At 40.3% G+C, this 23,630-nt stretch overlaps 1 protein-coding gene across 3 annotated transcripts in view; it reads right to left on the reverse strand.

Moving 5' to 3' along the window:
- Nucleotides 1-23,630, reverse strand: part of reln (reelin) — a 95,764-nt gene that overhangs the window by 9,560 nt on the left and 62,574 nt on the right. For all 3 annotated transcript variants that reach the window (XM_027008786.3, XM_081715516.1, XM_081715515.1), the window contains exons 14-51: nt 22,469-22,677; nt 21,385-21,513; nt 21,011-21,120; nt 20,670-20,736; nt 20,283-20,516; nt 19,630-19,791; nt 19,139-19,375; nt 18,405-18,597; nt 17,039-17,151; nt 15,331-15,468; nt 15,026-15,212; nt 14,730-14,935; nt 14,464-14,635; nt 13,708-13,914; nt 13,171-13,406; nt 12,653-12,810; nt 12,346-12,553; nt 12,167-12,243; nt 11,555-11,713; nt 11,109-11,303; nt 8,743-9,016; nt 8,407-8,547; nt 8,111-8,288; nt 7,416-7,500; nt 7,123-7,305; nt 6,606-6,774; nt 6,411-6,513; nt 6,024-6,250; nt 5,718-5,941; nt 5,059-5,209; nt 4,141-4,399; nt 3,606-3,855; nt 3,326-3,494; nt 3,009-3,149; nt 2,454-2,631; nt 1,621-1,814; nt 1,264-1,517; nt 372-526 (exon numbers count right to left, since the gene is read on the reverse strand). In XM_027008786.3, coding sequence (XP_026864587.2) covers nt 372-526; nt 1,264-1,517; nt 1,621-1,814; nt 2,454-2,631; nt 3,009-3,149; nt 3,326-3,494; nt 3,606-3,855; nt 4,141-4,399; nt 5,059-5,209; nt 5,718-5,941; nt 6,024-6,250; nt 6,411-6,513; nt 6,606-6,774; nt 7,123-7,305; nt 7,416-7,500; nt 8,111-8,288; nt 8,407-8,547; nt 8,743-9,016; nt 11,109-11,303; nt 11,555-11,713; nt 12,167-12,243; nt 12,346-12,553; nt 12,653-12,810; nt 13,171-13,406; nt 13,708-13,914; nt 14,464-14,635; nt 14,730-14,935; nt 15,026-15,212; nt 15,331-15,468; nt 17,039-17,151; nt 18,405-18,597; nt 19,139-19,375; nt 19,630-19,791; nt 20,283-20,516; nt 20,670-20,736; nt 21,011-21,120; nt 21,385-21,513; nt 22,469-22,677 — 6,732 coding nt within the window. The remainder of the gene's footprint in view (nt 1-371; nt 527-1,263; nt 1,518-1,620; nt 1,815-2,453; nt 2,632-3,008; nt 3,150-3,325; nt 3,495-3,605; nt 3,856-4,140; nt 4,400-5,058; nt 5,210-5,717; nt 5,942-6,023; nt 6,251-6,410; nt 6,514-6,605; nt 6,775-7,122; nt 7,306-7,415; nt 7,501-8,110; nt 8,289-8,406; nt 8,548-8,742; nt 9,017-11,108; nt 11,304-11,554; nt 11,714-12,166; nt 12,244-12,345; nt 12,554-12,652; nt 12,811-13,170; nt 13,407-13,707; nt 13,915-14,463; nt 14,636-14,729; nt 14,936-15,025; nt 15,213-15,330; nt 15,469-17,038; nt 17,152-18,404; nt 18,598-19,138; nt 19,376-19,629; nt 19,792-20,282; nt 20,517-20,669; nt 20,737-21,010; nt 21,121-21,384; nt 21,514-22,468; nt 22,678-23,630) is intronic.

Genomic DNA, 23,630 nt, shown 5'->3' on the forward strand with positions numbered 1-23,630 from the left:
CCGACTGCCCGTTGTTAGACTAGCACCCTTTTTTTCTGCCTAAAGAAAAAAACTGATCCAAAGTGTACCTACACACACAAATAAACATGAAGACTCTACAGGCTCCTGACTCCACATTTCTATTCCTTAGCTATACAGTCATATTTTGTGACTAAACCCCAAAATTAAATGGTATGCTGAACGACACTAACAGACTTTCCCAAATAATCTGTCTAAATTTTTAACCTACTAAAGATTATAAAGAAATTCTATCCATTTAAGTTCATCTCAAAGGAGTATGATATAATAGCAATAATGCCTAATTGCTGTTCCTGTTTTGATGATGATAATGATGAAGATGATGATGAAATCGTTAAAAGAGGTACACTGACCTTAAACTGCATGACCCAGCCTTTGTCAGGGACAATGTCATGTGTAACAGCATACACCTCTCGGCCATCTACATTGCCACACACCATGACCCCATCTGGGGAGTGGCAAAACCTCTGCACAGAGCAGTCCTCAGAAAACAGCCAGTGATCACTCACTGTGGGGCAGTTGATACAAGGTCATTAATAAACATTTGAAATTTTACAGAAGATATAAAATGAATATATCCTAGAGTCTAGTGGAAATGCCAAATATACATTTCTGCACATTTTACAACATGGCTAGCTTTTGGAATGTTACCTAAATGTTATCATATTCATCAGAGTCAGTCTTAAGAAGGCTCAATGTCTTTATTTACTGAATACCATTTATGTTTTTTCAGTTTTTAAAGCAAGTCTATTGCATAACAAGCACATCGCACGATCTAGATTTATGAATGCTACAAAAAAAAAAATCTACTTTTTTTTTTGTATTTGAATCTTTATAGAACATTGCACTGTTTAAAGAAACCATGGCATACATAAACAAAGGCAGTAAATCCACTGTTAAATCATGAAAGGGATTGTATAGTTACTAAATAAATTAACTGATAAAATGAATCATAAGCATGATTTTTGCAGGATGAAATACCATCCCAACTTTTCTTTCACAAACACTGTATTTACAGTGTTGTATGCTTGAGATGGCCATACTTAAGATAATAATTCTGTAATGCTATAATTCAAAGTCATCACGATTAATGTGTAATAGCCTAACAGGATTATCAGCAATTTTCCTCAACACTGATAACCAATGATACTGAACTCATGCTACTGCATGTGAAACTCAACATTTCACTAGTGATTACTGAAGGCTGTAGTGGGTGTGCATGTGTATGTGCCTGCATGGTGCTACCTGCGGTGCTCTCCTCATCTTGTCTAACAGTGCTAAGGCGGCCAGTAGGTGCTCCGTCAGCTGGTGCTCTCTCGTGATTAGGCAGCGCAACGCCACCAAAGGTGTCAGAGATCTGAGCACGTGTGTCAGAGCCAGAGATGAGAACATTGTCCAGTGCCCAGTCACCATGATCTGCTCCACTGTGCTGTGGCTGCCACCAGCGCACCCGCACCCCCACTGCTTGGGCAGCAGGGGGCAGCAGTACATTCACAAACCTGCATACGAGAGGAAGAAACTTTCAGATTCCCCAAATTATAATGAATGACAGGAAAATTTTTTGTCATCAGTTAAGGCATCATCATAATGGGACATGCCTACCCTGGCTTGCTGTACTGGTCATAGAATATCTCCGTCAGCAAACTCCAGCTGATGCCACCGTTCAGGCTGAACTCCAGCAGGACACCCTGGTTTCGGTTGGTAGGGGCCACCATGCAGCCGTACATGAAGTAGAACTGTATAAACTCAGCGTTTGTCAAGTTCAGATCCACTGTAACCAACTGACGGGTGCAGCTCTGTTAAAACAGAAACCAGTTAAATTCTCTGAATATATTTCCATAGTTCACTATATCTCTGTCTCTGTAATAGGTGTTGTTAAACAGGTCTTCAAAGTGTTTGATATTGTTCTATAGGTTCCAAACACATAGTATAAAAATATACGTTCTGGGGGGGGGGGGGGGGGGGTGTTTGATGTTTCTTAATTAATTTGGAAATTAAAAATAAATCATTAGCAAATTATTTTTCTATTTCTAATATCATTATAATAATTGAAGGCTATGCTTCAACCATTATCTTTGTTTTGAGACACGGAGGCTAAGATATTGTTTGCATCTGGATGTGAGAATATGACATTCACAAAAACAAGAGTATTCAGTGCATCTGAATAAAGATTTTAGGTTATGGGATTATTGGACAGTCAATAACAGACTTGAATTTCCTTAATGTATCACTGAATTATGGCAATTCCTAAAGGAACTACTGAAGCCTAATGTATACTAAACATTTAACCAAAACACTAGAGCAGTGAAACTACAGTTTAATAAAATTACACAAACCTGTACAACAGAGAAGCCAAAAACCAAATGACCAGCAAACCAGAAAACTACTTTCTAATAATAGTTCAACATGGAGTATTAAGATGGGTTTGGACTTACCCCACTAAAGTGCAGGGCTGCACCTGATGCCACAGCCCCACACACACTACTTAGTTTCCCGCCAGTGAGCAGGTGCCAGTGGTTGAGGGAGGGTGCACGACTGAAACTGTCCTTCAGCTGGGAAGGGAGAGGCACCATTTCATCATCACAGTATTCTCCACCCCACTCAGGGTCACACCTGAGCAACAGGGAGAGAGAGAATAAAGAAAACATTATAACTAGATGACATTTAAATGTTAAGGTTGTGAAATACAATATCATTGTATCATTAACAAAACGAAGCTGAAATATACAATAGCTGAAAACAATAACCATATAACAATACAATTTTTTTGCCACAGTGAAGACAAAGAAAGTTGGGACCAGAGTGGTTCTCCAGTTACCCCAAAAGTGTGAAAATAATTCCTTTTCCAGCTTTGAAATTGAAAAATTGGGGAAAAAATGAAATAAGCCATTAACCACTTAGAAAACCATCCATGGTCAAGATTACCTGGGCCTTTAATGTAAGCAACTCTGTAAAAACATTATTCACTGGTGAATATGAAATTCACTCACACACAGGAATTCTGCTTGCAGCGGCCATGGCCAGAGCACATTTCAGGACAGCCGTCTCCAATGTAGAGATTGTCCAGAGCCCAGGTCTGTTGCTTATCAAAGGGAGCCTGCTGGAACCAGCGGAATCGTGTTGCTGGAGACCTGCACAGCAAGACCAATAATAGTTTTAGCCATTGCACTGCTAAATGATGCATCCAATGTGTCCAGTTGTCTGCATTGCATACCATTGAACTGCAGCATATGTTTGTGGTTGGGCCCTTAAAGGTCTCTGATAATGTTAATGTTAAAAGCAGAGGTATGACATTGTATAAGTATACCTGGCATAGGATGGAATGGGTAATGTAACTCTGCCCCATTTGTTGTAGGTGTCTGACACTAACAGCCTTTGAAGAGTGTAGGAGGAGCAGTCTGGACTAGTGGGTAAACAGTCCCTCACAAGTGGTTGCCAAGTCATTCCAAGGTTGAGAGAATACTCCAACTCCACCGCTGTAGAAACGAGCACATACATTTACATTCCCACAAGCTTTAAGTATTAGAAAATGCATTATATTATATCATATTAATTTGGCCTAACTGTCTATAGGTGGATTATCTTACAGTAACAAGAGGATGTGACAGAGCAAGATGCAGAGAAGTCAAACTGAATAAAGGCATCTTGGCCCACACTGATGTCAGTGGTGACACCGTAGCGAGTGTTAGACTTCTCGATGAAGGCAAATGCTTCGCCATCAGATCCGCACACAGGCATGCGCGTGCCACCAGGGTGGAGCAGCCATGAGCGTGTGTCTGTGAAGGAGAAGTCATCCTCCAGAGGGCCCCAGCCACTGGCACTGCCTCCCACCACCACCTACACACACACACACACACACACACACACACACACACACACACACACACACACACACACACACACACACACACACACACACACAGGCATGCACACACAGATAGAGACTGCAAGGCCATGGATACATGTACATGAAATAATAACTCCACCACTAAAATTCTATTCAGGTGCCTCCATACTAGAGGATTCCAGAGGATGGATGAGTATATATGCACACACAACTCTAACTTTGTCTGACATCCTAAAACACACATCATGGTCTGAAACAACCAAGATCAGCTTTACCTTATCAATGACCCATGGACTATGGAAGTGTCCATTTTCAGATGGCTGCCACCAGCGGAGGCGGGTTTGGGTAGTGCGGGCTCGCAGTGGGATCTCCAGTGCCACCAGGTGAGCCTGGTTACTACTGTTACTATAGAGAAATTCCTGAAGCAGGTTCCAGGACAGACCTCCATCCATGGAGAACTGCAGCAGTACAGGCTGCGAGCGTGGGTCTGGGGCAGCCTTCCCACAGCCAAGCCGCAGGAAGAACTGGACAAACCTGCAGGAGAAAGAAGTGCCACGATCTAATCTGTTGCTAATAATGGAGTTCTTAATTAGAGAGTTCTTATGGTGCTGAAAACTGACAGTAATAATGAGAGGGTACATACAGTGACTGATAAGCTGATTTTAATTATCTGTCACTTGCATTGGATGCTAAGCATGCTCATTCATTCTCTTTGTTTAATTGGTTTATGGTGACCTAATGATTTATGAAGGCAGTAAATATTAATACACATGCAGGCACATTAATTCAACCCTTATTAATTGCAGGACTGAGTAGCAGAGGTTGTCCTGGGCTTTCAGTACTGCAACTAGAGTGACACTATTTCCCCAGTTTTTGCTTCTTATTTGGTGTATTCATCACCATCTTACAGGTCACTGAAATGGCCTTCTGCATATTGTTCATCAAGCGCTGTGTGTGACTTGTTTAATCACATATGTGTGTAGTAGTGACTGGTGTAATCACACATTTGTAGCAGTGACTGCTGTAAATATACGTATGTAGTAGTGGCTGGCGTAATTACCTGTGTGTGTAGTAGTGACTAGTGTAATCACACGTGTAGAAATGACTGGTGTAATCACATGGTGTAATCCCATGTATATAGTAGTAGTGACTGGTGTAATCACACTTGCATATAGTAGTGTAGTAGTAGTTACCTAGCATTAGACAGATCCATGTCTGTGGTCTCCAACATTCGTAATCCATCCTCACTGAAGAACAGGTGGTTTCCAGTGGTCATAATGCCACACTTTCTGGAGGGTTTTCCTCCGCTCAGCACCTTGAAATGCTCATATTCCATAGCACCACCTTTGATAAACCAAAATATAACATTTCACTACACCATAAACAATTCTGTGTATTGTAAAAATAATGTACATTTATTAAAATGTAGAAAATCATTACACAAGCACAGCCGCGGTAGTCTGTGATGTAGACATTCATGCACATGGTAAGATAAACTTGCCTGCCTTAGTAAATGCACAGTTTGAAGCACAAACACCACCCAGCACTAATGACATCACAAGGTTAATACCTTAGCTTATTAGCATTGCAAATAATCAGAGCTAGTACTGGCAGTCACTGGGCCTTATACAAGAACCACTCATATGATCAGATTTGCAAGTAGCAAGTGATTTAAGAGAACATGCGACATTCACTCTTTGTTTTGCATTCAGAATTTTAGCAAATGAACAAACTAAATTAGGAGATGTCTAGGTCAATTTTGTGTCAATAACACTCACTTCCAAACATGCACACTCAGTCAAACAATTCTGTGTTTGCGCAAACATCTGCACCCTTCTGTACCCTTCTGTACCTTCAAAGTCCTCTTTCAAGAAGTCTGGGTTTGGCGCATTTGGAACAGAGCAGTCTGGGCCAGAGTAACCAGGGTCACACTCACAGTGGGTGCCCCTCACACATGCCCCATGCCCGCTGCACATGTCTTGGCACTGGGGGCCAATGTAAACATTGTCGAGGGCCCAGGTGTAGGGTGCCATGCCAGTTGAAAAGAAGCCCTGGTACCAGCGGAACCGCACTGACCTGCAAGGTAATGATACACTGTTAGACTCTGATGTTGCCCAAAAAAAATGGACTGGTCTCACCCCTAGTTATGTTTACTCACCCACATAAACGTAGCTTGCCAAAGTGGATGACTTCCCTTCTCCAGCCCTGAGTAGTGCCAGGGTAGTAGATGCTGGCAGGGTGGAGCTCGGTGGAGCAGAGAGAGCTGGGGGTTGGGCCACCTGCACACAGAGGAACCAGGAGATGCCATGTAGCTCCAAAGTCCCGTGAGAATTCTAGACGCACTGGGCTTGAGGAAGAGCTCTCTCCTGTACAGCCCACATTGATCTGGAACAGAGCAAAATTTGATGTCCTACTGCAAGAAAATCAGAAATGCCTAACTTGGTAAAAGTGTTCCTATTAGTAGTGTTGGTAAATCTATTTATTTTAAATTTGTATGCAAGTTATGTATGAAATATATCAAGCTTATAAATGTGTGAAATCATACCTCAAACTGAATAATGGTGTTTTCATTTACATCAATATCTCTTGTGGTGATCGAGTGTTCTCCTAGCTCACTGGACACAAACACCATAGCCGAGTCATCCTCCCTATGCACAGTAAATATGGTAACTCCCAGCTGTCCAGAGAGAAACAGCAGATGCACAGACCTGTAAATGCTCAACACTGTGGTGATACTCACAGTCCTGCTTTCTGGTAGGGGCAGTAGAGGCCAATATTGCCCCCTGGATAGAACAGCCAGTTGAACTCCTGAGGTCCACCCTCAAAACTCTCTGATAAAACAGGGGGGTTGTTCAAAGAGCTGCCATCAATGATAAGATCATCAACCACCCACACCTCCTCCTTTTTGCCTGTGAATGGAAAGAAATCATGAAATATTAGCTAATAGGAACAGGAATATTACAGACTGAACATGTCTAGAAATACTCTATGTGAAAATGGTAATAAAGATGAGAACAGTCTTAGAGACACTGGACACAGCTGAACAGGTGAACAGAAATGTATTTAAAAAAACCTTTGTGTTAATTTTGTGTTAATTTTATGTCTGTTGATGTGTTAATTTGTAATAACCTATATTCTTAATGATAAGTCCTAGTGATAAATTATAATATAACTGAGAACAGTGAGGTATCTTCCAATATGTCATCAAAAATGAATAAGAATATGTTGGTGCCTTCAAATATTTGCTGCATTCTCACCGTTGTTGTAAGGCTGCCACAGTCTGAAGCGTGTAGCGTTTGTCTGAGCACTAGGGGGCAGTGGGAGATGCAGGAACAGAGTGTCCGTGGAGGTGGGGAAGTAGAACTCATCCAACAGCAGCCAGCTGATCCCTCCATTCACTGAATACTGCAGCAGTACGGAGTGGGAACGCTCTGGGACTCCTGCATACATAACAACATACATTTTATATTCACATTCAAACAACCAGGCAACATAACTACTGCTCATACTCAGAAAAGCACCTATTCGACATATACCTGTATACACTTACCTTTAGTTATAAACCTAAATGAAAACTGGATATATAGAGTGCTGGTGCAGTCCAAGTCCTGTGAAACCAGCATCCGTAGCCCCTCCTGATGGAGCAACGAGGTTAATCAGACAACATCCAAAGGAAAGGCACCAGGACATATGAATCATTTCACTGATCTTGCATTTCATAAAATACATATAAATCTATGTCAGTTAGCAAAAAATTTTTAACTGAAATACCATAATTTGGCTTATATAATAATTTGACTACATCCAAATATTTTAAAACATTTACACAAATGATAGTATTATACACAATATTCAACAAAAGATGAGATCAGATAATACAATCCATTAAGTGTGAATATATATATAACTTTCATCTTATATTCTTTCATCTGCAGTAGAGTTTGCTACATTAACAGAGCAAAGGAAAATTCCTGTTAGTTTAGGCTGAGGTCTAGGATGCCTACAAGTACCGCTGCACTAGCATCTATGAGATGAAGATGATATATACTTCAGTTGACCCTAGCTTACATTAGCCAGATACAAGAGGATCCTCAGGTTAAGTGTCCTGCTCAAGAACTATCAACTGCTGTTGGACCCATGATGTCTTAATCGGCCAATAATGCCTTCTTTATGGGTGATGAATTTCTGAGTTTTGAGTTACCATTACTTGGCTACTATGCCCTATGTAGTATGCAAACTGCTCACCCCCTTAAAGATGAGGGCAGTGCCTGACTTAAGAGGCTCCCCACTTAGTGTGCCCTTTTCTGCCCCATACACCTCAGGCCAGATCTCTGGCTCCAGGTTCTCGTCGAAGTCCTCCCTCAGAACAGAGGGCAGAGGGACTAAGGGGACGCAGTGAGCCCCACCATATCCTCTGTCACACCTGGACATCAGATAGAGGGCAAAGGTGATGGAGGGAGAGAGGCAGAGAGAACGTGAAAATGTTTGCTCCCAGGAAGCATGCTCTGTGAGTGATTAGAGCTACAGTCAGAGCCACTTACACACAACGTCCGTTGTCACACAGACCATGTCCAGAACACATCCATGGGCACCCAGGAGCCAGCAGTACATTATCCAGAGCCCAGTAGTCAGCTCCAGGAGTGAAGTGAGGCTGAATCCAGCGGAACCTTGTTCTGGGGGAACTATATAATAACAAATCTATTATAAGCATACAGCTGCAGAGTCTGACAATTTACATTTAAGATTGGATTTCCAATGTCAAAACAACACAGATTTAACAGTTAATGGCAGGATTTAAGGTTCCCACTATCATGAGGTTACAAAACAAATTCAAAGGTACACATTTTCAACATGTAAACAAAAGTGCACTCTCATACTTAGCAGTGTTGGGCAGATACACTGTGACCCTTCTCCAGCGGGAATACTGGGGAGCGCTGTAGACGGAGCTCTGAGTGTAACTGGCACAGCCGATAGCAGGCGGCACACACTCTGGTGTCAGCAGTGTCCAGTGCCGGCCGCAGTCGGTGGAGAACTCTAGGTGCACTCCATGGGCTGAATACACTGCCTTACTGCAGCCCATGCTCAGATCAAACTGCAGAAACGAGGAGCCTGACACCTCGAAGTCCCAGCTCTCAGCATAACGTGGCCGTTCTGAGAGCAAGCACACAGACATATTCTGAGCATTATGCTGTACTTACAAATATATGAAGTGCTCGACTCCATCCAGTGCACTGTGAGTAATGTACCTGGATAGCGGTAATTCATTAGAAAAAAATTTTCATTTTACTTTGACAACATTACATGTTGAATAGTGAGTACTTTATGATTTGTTTACAAGCAATGTAAAGTATGAAATAGGGGTTGGTTTGATTTGTTTTTCTCGGTATTACCATATTCTTGGCACATGGACTGGAAATAAGATAGAATGTATATTTATGACCGTCTTCTAAAATATTCTTGCTGGGCCAGTGTAATTGATGAAGCTGTGAATAACATAAGATTTGTTCAAAATAAACCCGCACACAGCTTGATACACATATGAGTAACAACAAGGAGTTTGAATTAAATTTGCATGCATCAATTATTCAAAACCTGCATCCAGGGAAGCCAAGATGTTATTAAATTCTCAATATATGAAGCTATTCATTTCAATAACATGTTATTTCATCATAGTCACCCGCCCATTCTGGCCCAGATAATCTGGTATAGACTGAATTTGTTCAAGAGCAATTCAGCCATGTACCTTAGTGAAAAAGCACATCCTCAAAAAGGTGTTTACCTGAAAAAAACCCCAAACAATTTTCAAGGCTGCTTCAACCTATTTTTGGTTCAAGCTGGCTTGAAATGGGCATTTTTAGGTAAATACTCTTTTGTGGATGCAGCATATGGTAATATCAAGCAGAGTGTAGTATATAACAATATCAGTAATAATTAATTGATTTGACACATTGATACATTTGTTTCAAATGGACACACTAACAGTACAGCCAATCCCAATACAAGAACATATTAGGCTTTAATGTCAAACATCTCAGTTTGTGTTCATCTCAGCACTAGGCACCATTTAGCAGACAGTACTGCAGAGACTATGATCTTTTTGCAACATACACAAGACATTTATATATAGAAACTGCTAAATGTGTGCCTTTTGTGTGTGTCTAGGCGCAGTGTTTCGCGAAGTGCACTGGACTGTCTTGAGGGGGGCAGGGATTTTGCCATCCTTCCTCTGTTTAAGGGGTCTCCCGGGCTTGTGGTTCCTAGCCCACCTCATGTAGGGTTGGCACCAGGCAAAGCCGTATTGTCTGTGTGTACACAGCGGCCTGGGGCTCGCGGTCCTGGAAAGAATGCATCAGGAGCCACACCTCTTGGGAGGGGGTTCTGTCACGGGACGCTCCCCCCCCCCCACAAGTCACGTGGTATGACCTGCCGTGTGCAGGGAGGTTCAGGCTTGTTTGTGGCCACGCCCCCGTGAGGGCACGCACCTGTACGGGGTTAATTGTTAGTGTTTCTTAGTCTATTTAAACCCCCGTCAGTGTGTCCCTCACTGTTGGTCATTGTTTGTTTGTCAGCCAAAGCTTGTGTTAGTATCCATGTTTGTCTAGTCTGTGTATGTTACAATCGTTGTTTGTTAGGGTTAAGTGTGTTTATGTTCTCTGTTAATGCCATGTGTGAGTGCATTGTCTGTTACATGTTGTATTATTAAATGTTTCACAATGTCGAGGGGGTCTATGCGTCCTGCTCCACACCCTGCGGCACTCGGGCATTTGTCACAGAAACACTTTACTTGCACAAAGGATGAAGGACCTCTGTCTGAAACATCCTGTTTCTCTGGAAATTTTGTGGGCTTCACACATTTCTTCATCTTTTATTAGAGTAAAAATTAGTGTAAAAAATGTATTAGTGTAAAAATACTGTATCTATAATTTATTTTCCATGTTACAGAAAATTAGTTAAATTACAGTTTTATGATACACGGAACCATTATGTTCTCAAAATTGTTGTACTAGATAAATGTATAATTGTGGTAACAGACTCTGGAAGCATGCTATTTATTAAACGTAACCAGAAAAAATTAACAGATGTGACCATTTTGAATGCAGATCAAGAGTTGTGATGTGGTGGTGTAAGGCAGTGTAGTGTGGTATGATACATTGCGGTGTGAGACAGTTTTGTGCTATTAGACATTGTGGTCTTGCGTGAGAATGTGGTATGGTGTAAGATATTGTAGTGAGGTGAGACTCACTGTCTACTGAGTCCGAGTGGAAGGCCAGGGCTGTGTCAAGGGAGAGACAGTCTACTGCCACCTCTCCCCCCACTACTCTGAACCAGTTGTGCCTTAAGGGTGATGTCCCATCAAACTTGTCAAGAAAGCCAGTTCTGGAGCTATCATTCATCCCGATGAGAACATCATCAATGGCCCACTGAGCTGAGTGTTTACCTGCAATGGGAGACAACAACCAAACAAAACAGAACCGAATGTGAACACAAGATGTGCCTATGTGATTCTGACACAGTGTACCATCCTATTTCTCATGTCTCAGGTTTGACAGCTGGAACTGGTTTAACCAGTAGTGTATCATTCCAACAACTTTGATCTTCTGTGTCATCATCTTTCCCTGAAGATGTTTGAGAACATTGACCCATTTAAGTATAGGATCAGCATGAACAGCAGTGAGCTGACTTTCTCACCCTGTTGGGGCTGCCACCAGCGGAACACAGTGTAGGGCGTCTTTGCATGAGGAGGAAGTTCAATAGTCACCACCTGTGGCTCCAGAAAGGAACCGAAGTCCAGCTCTCGCAGGAAATGCCACTCCACACCATTATTAATGGAGCTCTGGACGATTACCCCTGAAATATTGTATAGAAGAACATTAAATGACCTGGAGCCTGCAGAAATGATCTCCACTCCAGGTCAGTAAAGATCAGATGTCATTTATGTAAGAGATGATGGCCAACAAAGCCTTCTGATATCAGAAAATCATTTATGAGGTGGAGACATGCATTATCTCACTGAAACCATGACTACTGTTTTAAAAACCAGAGGCTTTGTATTGCTTACTCAGAACTAAATGATATGGATATAGCAAACTAACTGTAATTTTATTCAGTTAACATTAAAGTCCATCACTGCCACATAGCATTTAGCTACTATAATGGAATTGCTTGTATGTTACATGTCAGAGGAAATGAATAAATCTGAGGATTCATATAGGAAAATAATGGAACTGTTGCTAGCCAATCAGGAATGAGTATAAGGAAAGCCATATGCAGACAAATGCCTGGAGGAGTAGAGAGAGATACCTTCATTGCGAGAGCGAGGCCTGGTGCAAGCTGAGCCCATGTTCTTCCCACCAATTCGGATGTAGAATTGAACCAGTCTATAGAAAAAGAGGTGCAGTCAATCTTCAAAGTCTTCTCACCCTGGAGCTGACAAGCCAGAGTTTCTGGGGAAACTTCTGGGTGATTGTCGGTGTACTAACCGGGTGTTAGTGGTGTCCAGGGGCACAGTGCGAGCCTCTCGTCGGCCATGGCTGCTAAAATAGAGTGCCTTCCCCTCGCTGATAGTGCCACAGCCACCCCCTGTCTGTCCTCCACTAATGCCTTGCCAAAGAGGACTGAGCTTCCCTTCGAAGCTCTCAGCCAGCTCAGTGGGACTTGGGGTAGAGGGCACGCAGCTGTCCTGCTCCACTGACCAATACACACAACCCCAAAAAGATTTGATTAACACCCTTCCACGCCATATTGAAGCAAAAAGCATTAACCATATCCTACTGTAAGCTGTGTTACCTGTGTAGCCCATGTCACAAAAGCAGACTCCGGAGATGCAGTCCCCATGACCTCCACAGTGGTTGGGACACGGCTCCGAGATATAAACACCATCAAGGGCAAATGCAGGGGCATCCCGATGAACACTGCTTTCTTGGAACCAGCGAAACCGTGTCTTACTGAAGGGAAAAGAAAGTGATACAGGCACAAACTAATTCAATTGTGTGTCTAGGTGTGTATATTTAAATCAGACAATGCAAATATTCAAATATTCAATTCAAATATTTGCTTTGACAGAAAAGTACATAGCAAAATGTACATAATTTTCAATACACAGTTTCTGAAATCAGTTTTCATCTCTCTGCTCAAAATGCAGTGAGACAGGATGAGGATTAGTTATTTGGCTACATGACATTTAAAGGCAATAAATTTATTCGAACATGCAAAATACATGCATAACAAGCACATGTTCAACATTTCTCTGTAAGGTGGAAATAATGTCCCTGTTATCTTTGCCAGTAAAGTAAGCTCTCAGGTACCTTGCAGCTACTTTGCGTGGAATTACAACAGTAACCCTGGTCCAGCGTTCATAATCGCCTGTGTTGTAAACAGTAGGCTCTCTAAGCTCACGTCCACTGCCTTCACAGCCTGCTGCCCCAGGAGAACCTGGGAAACATCCCTCTCGTACGAGAGCCCAGGTGCGTCCGGCATCATGGGAATATTGGAGCAACACAGGGGCAGAGGGACTGAATTCTGACTCACAGCCGATGTTCAGCTAGACAATCACACAGAGATGGTGTGTTTGCTTGTATCGGAGACAGGATTTGAGAGAAATATTTATACTTATAGTTGTTTACATTCTGCCCTCTATAACCTTTGCAGGAATGATGAGTCTGAAACTTATCATTGGTGAAAAAAGAATTACACAACTAAGAGTTATTATTTATTATTATCAGCATCATCATCATCATTATTATTATTAATGGGTAGAAGAACTCTAACTAAGAGAACACATACAAATATGACAAAGATGGCAAATAATTTGGGACAGTTTACTTGACCTGTATGGTCAGTACCTTGAACTGTAATGTGTAGCCAGTTCGGAGGGAGAGGTCTCGGGTCACAGCCCACCTGTCCCCATCAGATCTCCCAAACACCATGGCTGAGGGTGTGGGGGCACAGAAACTCCCATTCCCATCCTTATCCACGCCTTCATTTCCCAACATCAGCCACACACTCATTTGGTTCAGTGGATAATCAAATGCTGGTTTCTCATAGAAGTTCTAGGGAAATATATCCAGAAAGGGGGATAGTTCAATGAGTTAGATATTTTGAATGATATTGTGTTTAGTGTTATATCAACATCTTATTGGGAACTTTTATTATTACTCTCTCTATATAATATGTATATATTTGTATGAGTTTTATTACATTCGCTTCTAAGATTTTAGAACATTGGACACAATACTAATAAATGCAACAGGTAATATCAAAACTTGAAAGACAAACAAATCCTTAGTTGACTGTTGCACAATGTAAGGTCAATGTGACATTTGTGATTTGAGTATTTAAAAAAAAAATGTAATTCTTTAATTTTGAAGGAAATAGAGTTACTTAAAGAGCATATCTACAGGTAAATATTCATTTCTCACATTAAAATATGCATACATTAGGTGAATCACCTTTGTGAGCAATGCAAAATTTTAGCTATCAGTAAAATTATCTCAAACAGACTGTGTTCAATAGTCACATCTAAATTACATATATACACTTCTACATTTTGTACATCTACAAATAAACACTGTTAATTCTACTTCATGCTTATCGCTTACCTGAGGAAGAGTAGGATTAGCCATTGGAATGACATGCTTCTCCCTCTCAGAAAGAATGATTACATCATCAATAGCCCACTGGTCATAACCATCACCTGAGTGAAGTGGTTGCCACCAGCGGAACCGGGTACATGGAGTCTTAGCAGCCATTGGCAGTTCATAATGAACAAACCTGTGGCCACAGAGATGACAAAACATTGAAAACAAAGACATGCTATAATGTGACAAGAAACTGAGGTGATTACTGTTAGAAACATTTTGCTCACCGAGGTTTGGTAAAGTCAGTGAAGTACATCTCTGCGATTAGACCCCAGCTGATACCACCATCATTACTATACTGCAGAAGAACTCCCTCCTCCCTGCTGTCCGCTTGGTTACATTCCATCCAATCTCCACCCACACGTAGGTAGAACTGCACAAATTCTGCCCATTCTGTGTCTAAATCCCAACTCACTAGATGTCTCAGTCCAGCCTGACCACAAAAGGTGTATAAAATATTTAGAAAACTCCAACAATTGCATCCTCCATCAAAATAATGTTTCTGGAAGTATTTGTGCCATACCTTGCTAAAATACAGAGAAGATCCAGATGACACAACACCGCATCCATAGTCAGGTGCCACCACCTCTCCACCAATAACCTCACACCAAGTAGTCATTAGTGTTTCCTGGGACTCAAAGTCTGAGAGCACACTAGAGGACAACGGTGAAGAGGGCTGACAGTCTGTCCCAGAAAAGCCTTCATCACACCTGGAGAGAGAGAGACAGAGAGAAAGAACTGGTCCATTATGCAATAAAAGCCTATAGTAGACAGGGACATGCCAATTAAAAAAAACTCAAAACAAACGCGTACACTGCAAAGACTCACCTGCAGTGACCATGGTCACACCAGCCATGTCCATGACACATCTGAGGACACTGTTGCCCAATATAGATGTCATCTAGCGCCCACTCATCCTGCTCACTGTAGTAGTTCTGGATCCAGCGAAACCGCGTGGCACTGGACCTGAGCACAGGCAAAATCAGTCAACCACAGTGCCCAACCCCATGATTCCAGAGGCCAAACTGCACTAAATCGCTAGGAAGTGAAAGGGAACAAAAAGCTGTAATAAACAGCATTTTTCATGGTGGGAACAGTTAAATTAACAGTAACAGTAAACAGGAATTCTGATCACGGATGAAACGTTTTAGACATTAATAGCAGTTCCATCTCATTTTAATGAGAAGATGTGTCAGGTAATATAATAAACAGCTGGGACAAGATAAAGTCATCCAGGTGATATAATTTGTATGTAGTAAGTAACACTATGCACAGACATTGTGTCAGTCAATCCTATTGGCTTTATTATATAATAACAAGTCTGAGACATGGTAAAACACCTTCTTTTTGCACAAAGATTTTAATTCTAATTCTAAAATCTAAGCTTATATATATAAGATCACTCAGATCCTAGGTTGCACATCATAAAATATTAAATAGTCAGTCTCCATGCCAAAAATATAAAGTCATATACGTTTTAATGCCATTATGGATTTTGAAATCTTTATTTCACTCTTACTGACTTTTAAGGGCAAATAGAAGGGATTTCCAACACAGGTAGAAAAAAAAAAATTGGCTATATAGAGATCCAATCAGTGTGAACTGTCACTTGTGATTTAGCATTATGATTTATGTATGGGCTTAGGTAGAAAGCATGGGGGATGATGAATTGCAATAACCATCCCTCTCCATGGATGCTTTGGTACATGCCATTGCATGTGTAAAGGTGATAAACGGCAGAGGCAGAGAACAGGCCAACCTCTTTATGGGGGTGTCAAGGGAGGTCAATTTCCTAATCCACTGACCCGAGACATGATGGCATGATGACCTTAATCAGAGATATGTGAGGAAGACTCTTTAATCTTGATTTAGCCACGACCTTATAACCTCTTATCGCAGAGTGAATGAGAACTGGATATCTTTACTGAACCACACAAGGGAAGAGCAAGGCAAACAAATATCACATCTCTATTGCTGTGGTATAGGATATTCTGAGAGCAAAAGATTATTATTTGCCATCTGTGTATGCTCATCTATTCGTGATCATACTTCTGTCAATAAGCGAGAATATGAATGTTTACACATTGTACATGTAAGTGTAATGTGTAAACATTCACATACATGCAGTAATTTATGTGTGAAAATGGTATGTATTGTAAAGCTATTGGCTTTGTACAGCTTAGATGAAATGCACTAGCCAAATATACAGGCAGAAAGCCTTGAAGTCTAGGGAATGTCTCATGAAAGTGATTTGCAACCCCTATCGGCTGCAAATTTCAAAATAAAACAGCAAAAATATATTACTGATAAATCACAAATAAGTACATTGTAATCACTGTTTGCTGTCCCAAAAGGCAATTTTTACCTATAGTACTCAAATAGAAAACCACTGCATCAGTTAATTCTGGAAATCTAATGTGAAGATCACTTTTACATTCATTGTACTGGGTTATACACTGTGTGTGTATGTGTGTGTGTGTGTGTGTGTGTGTGTGTGTGTGTGCGCGTGTGTTTGTGCATGCATACCTACACTCACCATGTTTTTTGGGGCAAAGGAAGGGTGATTCTTCTCCAAGTAGGAAACTCGGATGGATGGTAAACACTTGGAGCAGTGAACTCAGAGCAGCTCGGCATACCAGGAAGACAGGCCTATGGATAAAACAAAAGAAGACTCTGTGTATTCCCATTAACTTATCAGAGTGCTGTTCAACCAGTCCTGTTCAAACTCAGATATACAAGGGTCAAAAATATAATAAACATATCAAGGTTACTCGTAAATCATAAAAGCACAAAAGAAAACTGTGTTAAGACTTCCTGGAAAAATATTACTGGTTTATAGTACCTTGAAATATTTCAAGATCATTTACATGGTTCATAACACATCAAGTTTAAATGACCAAATCATTTGTTGTCTGATTAATCTTTTGCTGTATTCCAAGAAGACTCATTATTTGTCTCTGCTAGAGACAAACAGAGCAATCAATAGTTATATTAATATTAAGATTATAAATATTAGGATTATAAACTGGAGATGAACCAGCAAGAACTCTGCTAAGAATTTAGGAAATAATGTTCTATAATGTTGTATATTAATGTGAAAAAATTCAAACATAAACAAAGCCACAAATTAAGCAAAGCAGTAGATTAACAAAACTCAAACAGGTCAAACTTTCCAGTTAAGAAAAAAAAAACATTTTTAAGAGCTATACAAATGAAGTTGATGCTTCAAAGATGACGTTTGTGAACAAACTTTATATCAAGATATTCATATCATGTTTAATTACTTTAGCTTAATGTTACATAAATTAATATTTATAGCAAGTGTGATGATTGCACTGAGTATCAAAATCAGTGTGTTCCTATGGGAGGATGGAGCCATAAATCAAAGGTAAGCAGATTTGCTCAATAAAGCCTGAAAACCGAAGGAATAACAAAGTCGGTGGATTCCTATGGGAGGATGTAGTGAAAATATAGAAAAAAGAAAGAATAAAAGATGAGTGGAGAAAGGTATACTAATTAACTAACTACACTAGCTCTAAAAGATAGAGGGGTTCAAAAAGATTGCTCAGTATTTTCCAGAATTTCTCATATTTTACACAGCAAGGGCTGCTTTGGGTTGAAATTTGAGAAAATGTGAGGACTTTCTGCATGAAAAACTGGGAAAAACTGGTCAGATGGAAGAATAAAAAAGATGGTGGTGTTTCGCTCTAAAAACAAGAACATCATTAACATATATGACAGTGGTTTTTAAAAGTTTGTTTCTCTCTGAAAAACCTGTAGAACCTGTAGAATAGTGGTCCATATTGTCTGATGGAAGAATAAGAACAATGGTAACAAATGATTAGGATGATTAGTACATGATTTTCATACATATTGTTTGAGGAAAAAAAAACATCTCTAACCTCTTTGACCAGGTGCCAAGTGAGTCCATGATTGGTAGAGAACTCGAGCCGAACTTGTGTGTCAATGTGAGGGGAGGGCTCATGGCCACAGCCCATAACTAAAGAGAACTGTAGTGTGTAGGAGGCCCCGATCTGCATGGACTGAGTCTCCACATAGCGGATACTAGAGCCAGGGTTGGGCTCTCCAGAGAAACTGTGCAGGTATGAGCACAACAGTGTGTTTAGATTTTTATTCAATTCAATTCAGTTTATTTCAGTTCAGAGGTGAGTTCCCTGAAAAATGATGAAACATATCCAATAACAAACAATTTAATGAAAGAGAGAACTGAATTTACATTCTGTTCAATTTAATTAATTTATCAATCAATTTAATTTGGTTTAATTTTATTCATTTCCTAAACCTTAAAGAACTAATATTATCATATGAAAATAATAAAAAATCACAACATAACATTTACAAGTCATTACCTAGTCAATCTAGCTTTCCACTAAGGTTAAGTATTGCACTGATTTTCTTGATTTTGTGCACTTTATTCTTTTATATTTAATTTTTATTTATTTCAATTCAAGATTTAATATTATTATTTTTTTCAATTACCATTATTTTCTATGTATATCAACAGTATTGACATTGAGCAATATTGACATTGACAGCTGGAGAACCCTGGTGTATATGCTCCAACAAATTTTCTTTCAAGTAAAGTTGAAGCAAAGATGTCCACCCATGGCCATACCTCAGTGTCCAGTCATGCTGGCAGTAGGGCTGCACATGGCCCAGGTAGAAGCCCAAACTCTGAGTGACATCCAGCACATTGCTGAAATCCAGGCTGATAGTGTTAAACAGCACAGAGGTCATGCTGATCTCATCCAAGGCCCACACATCCTGCCCACGGCCTGAGTGGTATGGCTGCCACCAGCGGAACTGCACCCCAAATTTCCGTGCCCCAGGAGGGAGCTCAACCGACACAATTCTGAAAGAGGCAGACTACATGCTAAACTGTGTGGTTCATTGTGAGTTTTAGTTTCAGTGAATATGGGCCCAAACACACACAATGCTGAAAAATATGGCATGCATTTTATCTGAACAGTCCTCATTTAGGAATTGCACATGTAGGATGTTGAATTCATACAGACCTTTTGTACTGATTTTACAGACTTTAGCCACAAGTGAAACCTAAATCTAGAGCAGGAAGTGTAAGTTATGGCATTGTGTGGGTTGTTGTACCTAGGCTCATGGAAGCCCTGGTAAGAGTAATGCTGAAGCAGTGTCCAGGTAATGCCATTGTCTGAGGAGTAATGCAGCAGTAAACCCTCTCCCGGCTTATCTGGGGCAGGGCAGGAACTGAGAATACTACGGCTACCCAGCCTTAGAGTGAACTGCAGGTACCTATACGCATGGATAGATGGAAACAGGTAGAAACGAATAAAGTGTACCTGACACTCATAATCCCACTCAATCATAATTACTCTAGGCTTTGATGCTGGTCAGAGTGGTCAGAAGATAACAAGCAAAAGAAAGTAAACATTCTTAAGCATAGAGGAATCTGCCCTCTGACCACATTCTCTCCAAACATGTAATTTAGGTAAAGGTAGTTTGGTCTCATGCTGGGATAACTATGACAAACAAGAATATTATACAGCAATAACAACTGCATGTAGACTAATCAGATAAACTAAATTGCTCTGTAAATGAGCGAGACTAAATTAAAATAGGTGGTTTAATCCAGATGCCTTTAAAGAATGTGGCTGAACATCTAGCATGTATAACAACTGTAAATGTTTAAATGGTTGAATCCAGATGTTCACCATGTTATTATGAACCTGTTAAGAGTCACTTTTTTAAACCACAGATGTGCTTGTGTGATGTGATCCGTCTACCTGGCCTGAGAACTGTCCAGTGGGGCAGTGACCAGATGCCTCCTGCTGTCTCTATTAAAGACCAAGGCCTTCCCGCTGGCTAAAACACCACAGCCAAAGCTGACCTCAGCCCCACGCAGTGAGGAAAAGCTGTGGTATGAGGAGAGTCTCGAGCTAGAAAAACCCTCGGACAGGAAGGCTGGGAAGGTTTGAGAAGCAAGCTCACATGCTGGACCACTAAACCCTGGGTCACACCTATGCATGAAGGTTAGAAATGGAGGGGAGGAGCTTATACAGGCATTGAAAGCAAAGGCAAGTAAAGTATGCTCTATTCATCAATATGTGTTCACTTTAAATGATTCTTAAATATTGACTGTTGTAAGACTTCTCAACACAGAATGTACATACTTGCATCCAGTGCGTGAGCAATGTCCTCTCCCAGAGCAAAACCGCAAACAGGATGGCCCAATATATACTACAAGGTGTTTACACAATTGCAGACACATTACATACATATCCACACACATTCCCCGCCCCCGCACATAACCGGAGAAAGAGAGGAGAGAGGGAAAGAGAGGGCGAGAAAACTCATTTTAAATGTGCTTTATGACCCTGTGCATTTGGTGAAGTATTCTCCATTTAAAAAGCATATATTTAAAAATCAATATATTTAAAAATATATTTTTAAATATGTAGGCATAAATGTAAAAAATGCTATTTTTTTGCAATTATTGAGTTCAGACTCTGACCATTGTCAATGGCCCACATGTTCCCTATGCCTGTCCCAGTCTGTCTCCAGCGGAACTGAGTGCTCTCTGTGAGAGCAGCATTAGGAAGAGGGATGGAAATCCTTGTCCACCTGCACACACGTGCACACACACACGCACACACACGCACACGCACACGCACACACACACACACACACACACACACACACACACACACACACACACACATCAATAAAACATCTTAGAGTATTCCATACAGAAATATAAAATACTAGATTAAATATTACAATAGAGGCTCAAAAGTGAATAGATCTGATTGCACTGAAACAGAGTTATAGATGGATATGTACAATCATGCTACACACACACACACACACACACACACACACACAGACCCGCTGTAGTTCTCTGATGAGTAGACTGTGCTGTGGGGAAGGTGTGGTCCAGAACAAAGCTCAGGCAAACACTCTGTATGCAGGAGGGACCAGGAACGACCATGATTGGTTGAAAACTCTAAATTCACGCTGGCATTGAAATACATCAGTATGAAAAAAGAGGAGGAAAGAAAAGAACATTTTATTAAGACTTTTCTAAAATTTCCCTGGAATAATTCCCTTGACATTTCTGAAATTACCCTGAAATTATAATACATTTTACATTTTAATATGCAACATATTAAGATGTTTTAGTATTTATATTTGGTATATTTTTTAATAAATCAATGAATAAATTGAATAAATAAATAACAGAAACAATGTTATTTCAAACACACTATAAATGTTACACATAAAAGTTATATTATATTATCTGTTTCCTGTTACACCAAAACCTAGGTTACTGCATTACAGGTGCATAACACCTATGTCTTATCAATACAGAGCTTATGAATACATGTCTTATGAAGATTTCAGGAAGTAACTGCTGTGTATTTTTAAAGATGTAGAAAAAAACTGATGATGTAAAAACTGCAGTGTAGTACACAAGGTGTCCAGAGAAACAGCATTTCGGACAGAAGGTCTTCATCAGCTGTACAATATTTATTATCTCCACATCTTAGGAACATATATTTTAACAGAACAGGTCATGAGACATAACCCATACAGCCTTCTTACTTTAGTTATTTAAGCTTAAACCAGTAACCTGGGCTTTCATATATGATTGTATTTGCACATTCTCAAACCCTGAAGTTCATTATATAGTGCAGGAAGCATTCCAATTTATATAGAAATAATTTAATAATAAGTCAACCAGTTAAGAGCACTGCAATTTCACCCTTAAATCTTACCATTCCATTTTTATATAGTTTTAATGGCTGTGTATTTCTCCTCATAAATATAACAAATGTATTGAACAGGCTTGAAATGCCTGTTGAACTCACCTTGAACAGACATTTTTCTATAAAATATCACATTAAATAACAAATCATTTTAACACGTCTTAAATTAGGCAGATTATGAGCATGGTGGTCAGTGTGGGCACCTGTTGGCTGGCTGGTAGGAGCCACAACCGAGGTTGATAGAGAACTGGGCTATATGTGTATGGGCTCCAGGCAGCACTGGCAGAAGCTGCAGAAAGTCTAGTGCCCAGACATGGCGGTTGGCACCGGCGTGAAACCTCTGTTCCAGACAGAACTGAGTGACAGGAGTCTGCAGGTCCACAGGCAGTGCCATGGACACCACAGAGGGGCTCTGGGGGAGAGGGTAGATATGAGTGGAAGGGGTGGGAGAGAGGTTAGAGGAGCAGACAAAGGAAAAAAGCAAGACATAAAGAGAAAAACATAGGAGAATAAAAGCATGGAAGAGTGGGGGAGAGGAGTGAGGGTAAAACTTTAGAATATGCTTCCTTGGCAACCTCATAACTATGCAAGGGTAAATCATGAATGAACACAGCAGGTATTCGAGGAGAATGCAGTGTTTTGCTTCAGGAAAGATGAAATAATATGAGGCCAAGGTTTTTCAGTAGTTAAACTCAGATACAATAAGTTTAAGAAATGAACTAAAAGCTATGACTAAAGCTCAAAGTTTTAGTTCAAAGTTATGGATACAACTTTTTAGTAACCTCTTAACTATGCAAATGTACATTAAGAATGAACATGAATGAAAGCTTATGTTACAAGAATGATGAACGTACATGATAAGATTTGTTTTCCATAGTAGTTAACATCAGATAGACCTACATTAAGCTTGTGCAAGTTTAAGGCATTATACCTATGCATAGATGCATTTGTATAGAGAACAGGCAATTTATTAGGTAATTCCATACTTATTGTATATAGTGACAACTACTAAAGAAAAAAATCATACCAAGATTATGATTATGAAGCCTAATTATATTATTTTTAAATAGTTTCATCATGTTTTGTCCTAGCATAATTACTAGATACCTCAGACAAACAGTTCTTAGACAGGGTGACAAATTACACATCATCATGTCCTGTGGCAGAAAGCTGACAAAAAGCCATGTGTTTTACTTATTTATAAAAGCCTAATTAAAATAAAAACTTACATTTTTTCCCTGACAGCTACAGATGATTAAACACATACACAAGGCAGTCAAATTCTTCCACTGAATCTGATAAACAATGCAATGTTCTGTCCTGATCTGGAGTGACTCCCAACAGACTTACTGAAGCTGAGGCCTT

The sequence above is a fragment of the Electrophorus electricus genome, chromosome 6, assembly GCF_041902795.1.
Source record: "Electrophorus electricus isolate QZ-2024a chromosome 6, ASM4190279v1, whole genome shotgun sequence".
NCBI classification, from domain to species: domain Eukaryota; kingdom Metazoa; phylum Chordata; class Actinopteri; order Gymnotiformes; family Gymnotidae; genus Electrophorus; species Electrophorus electricus.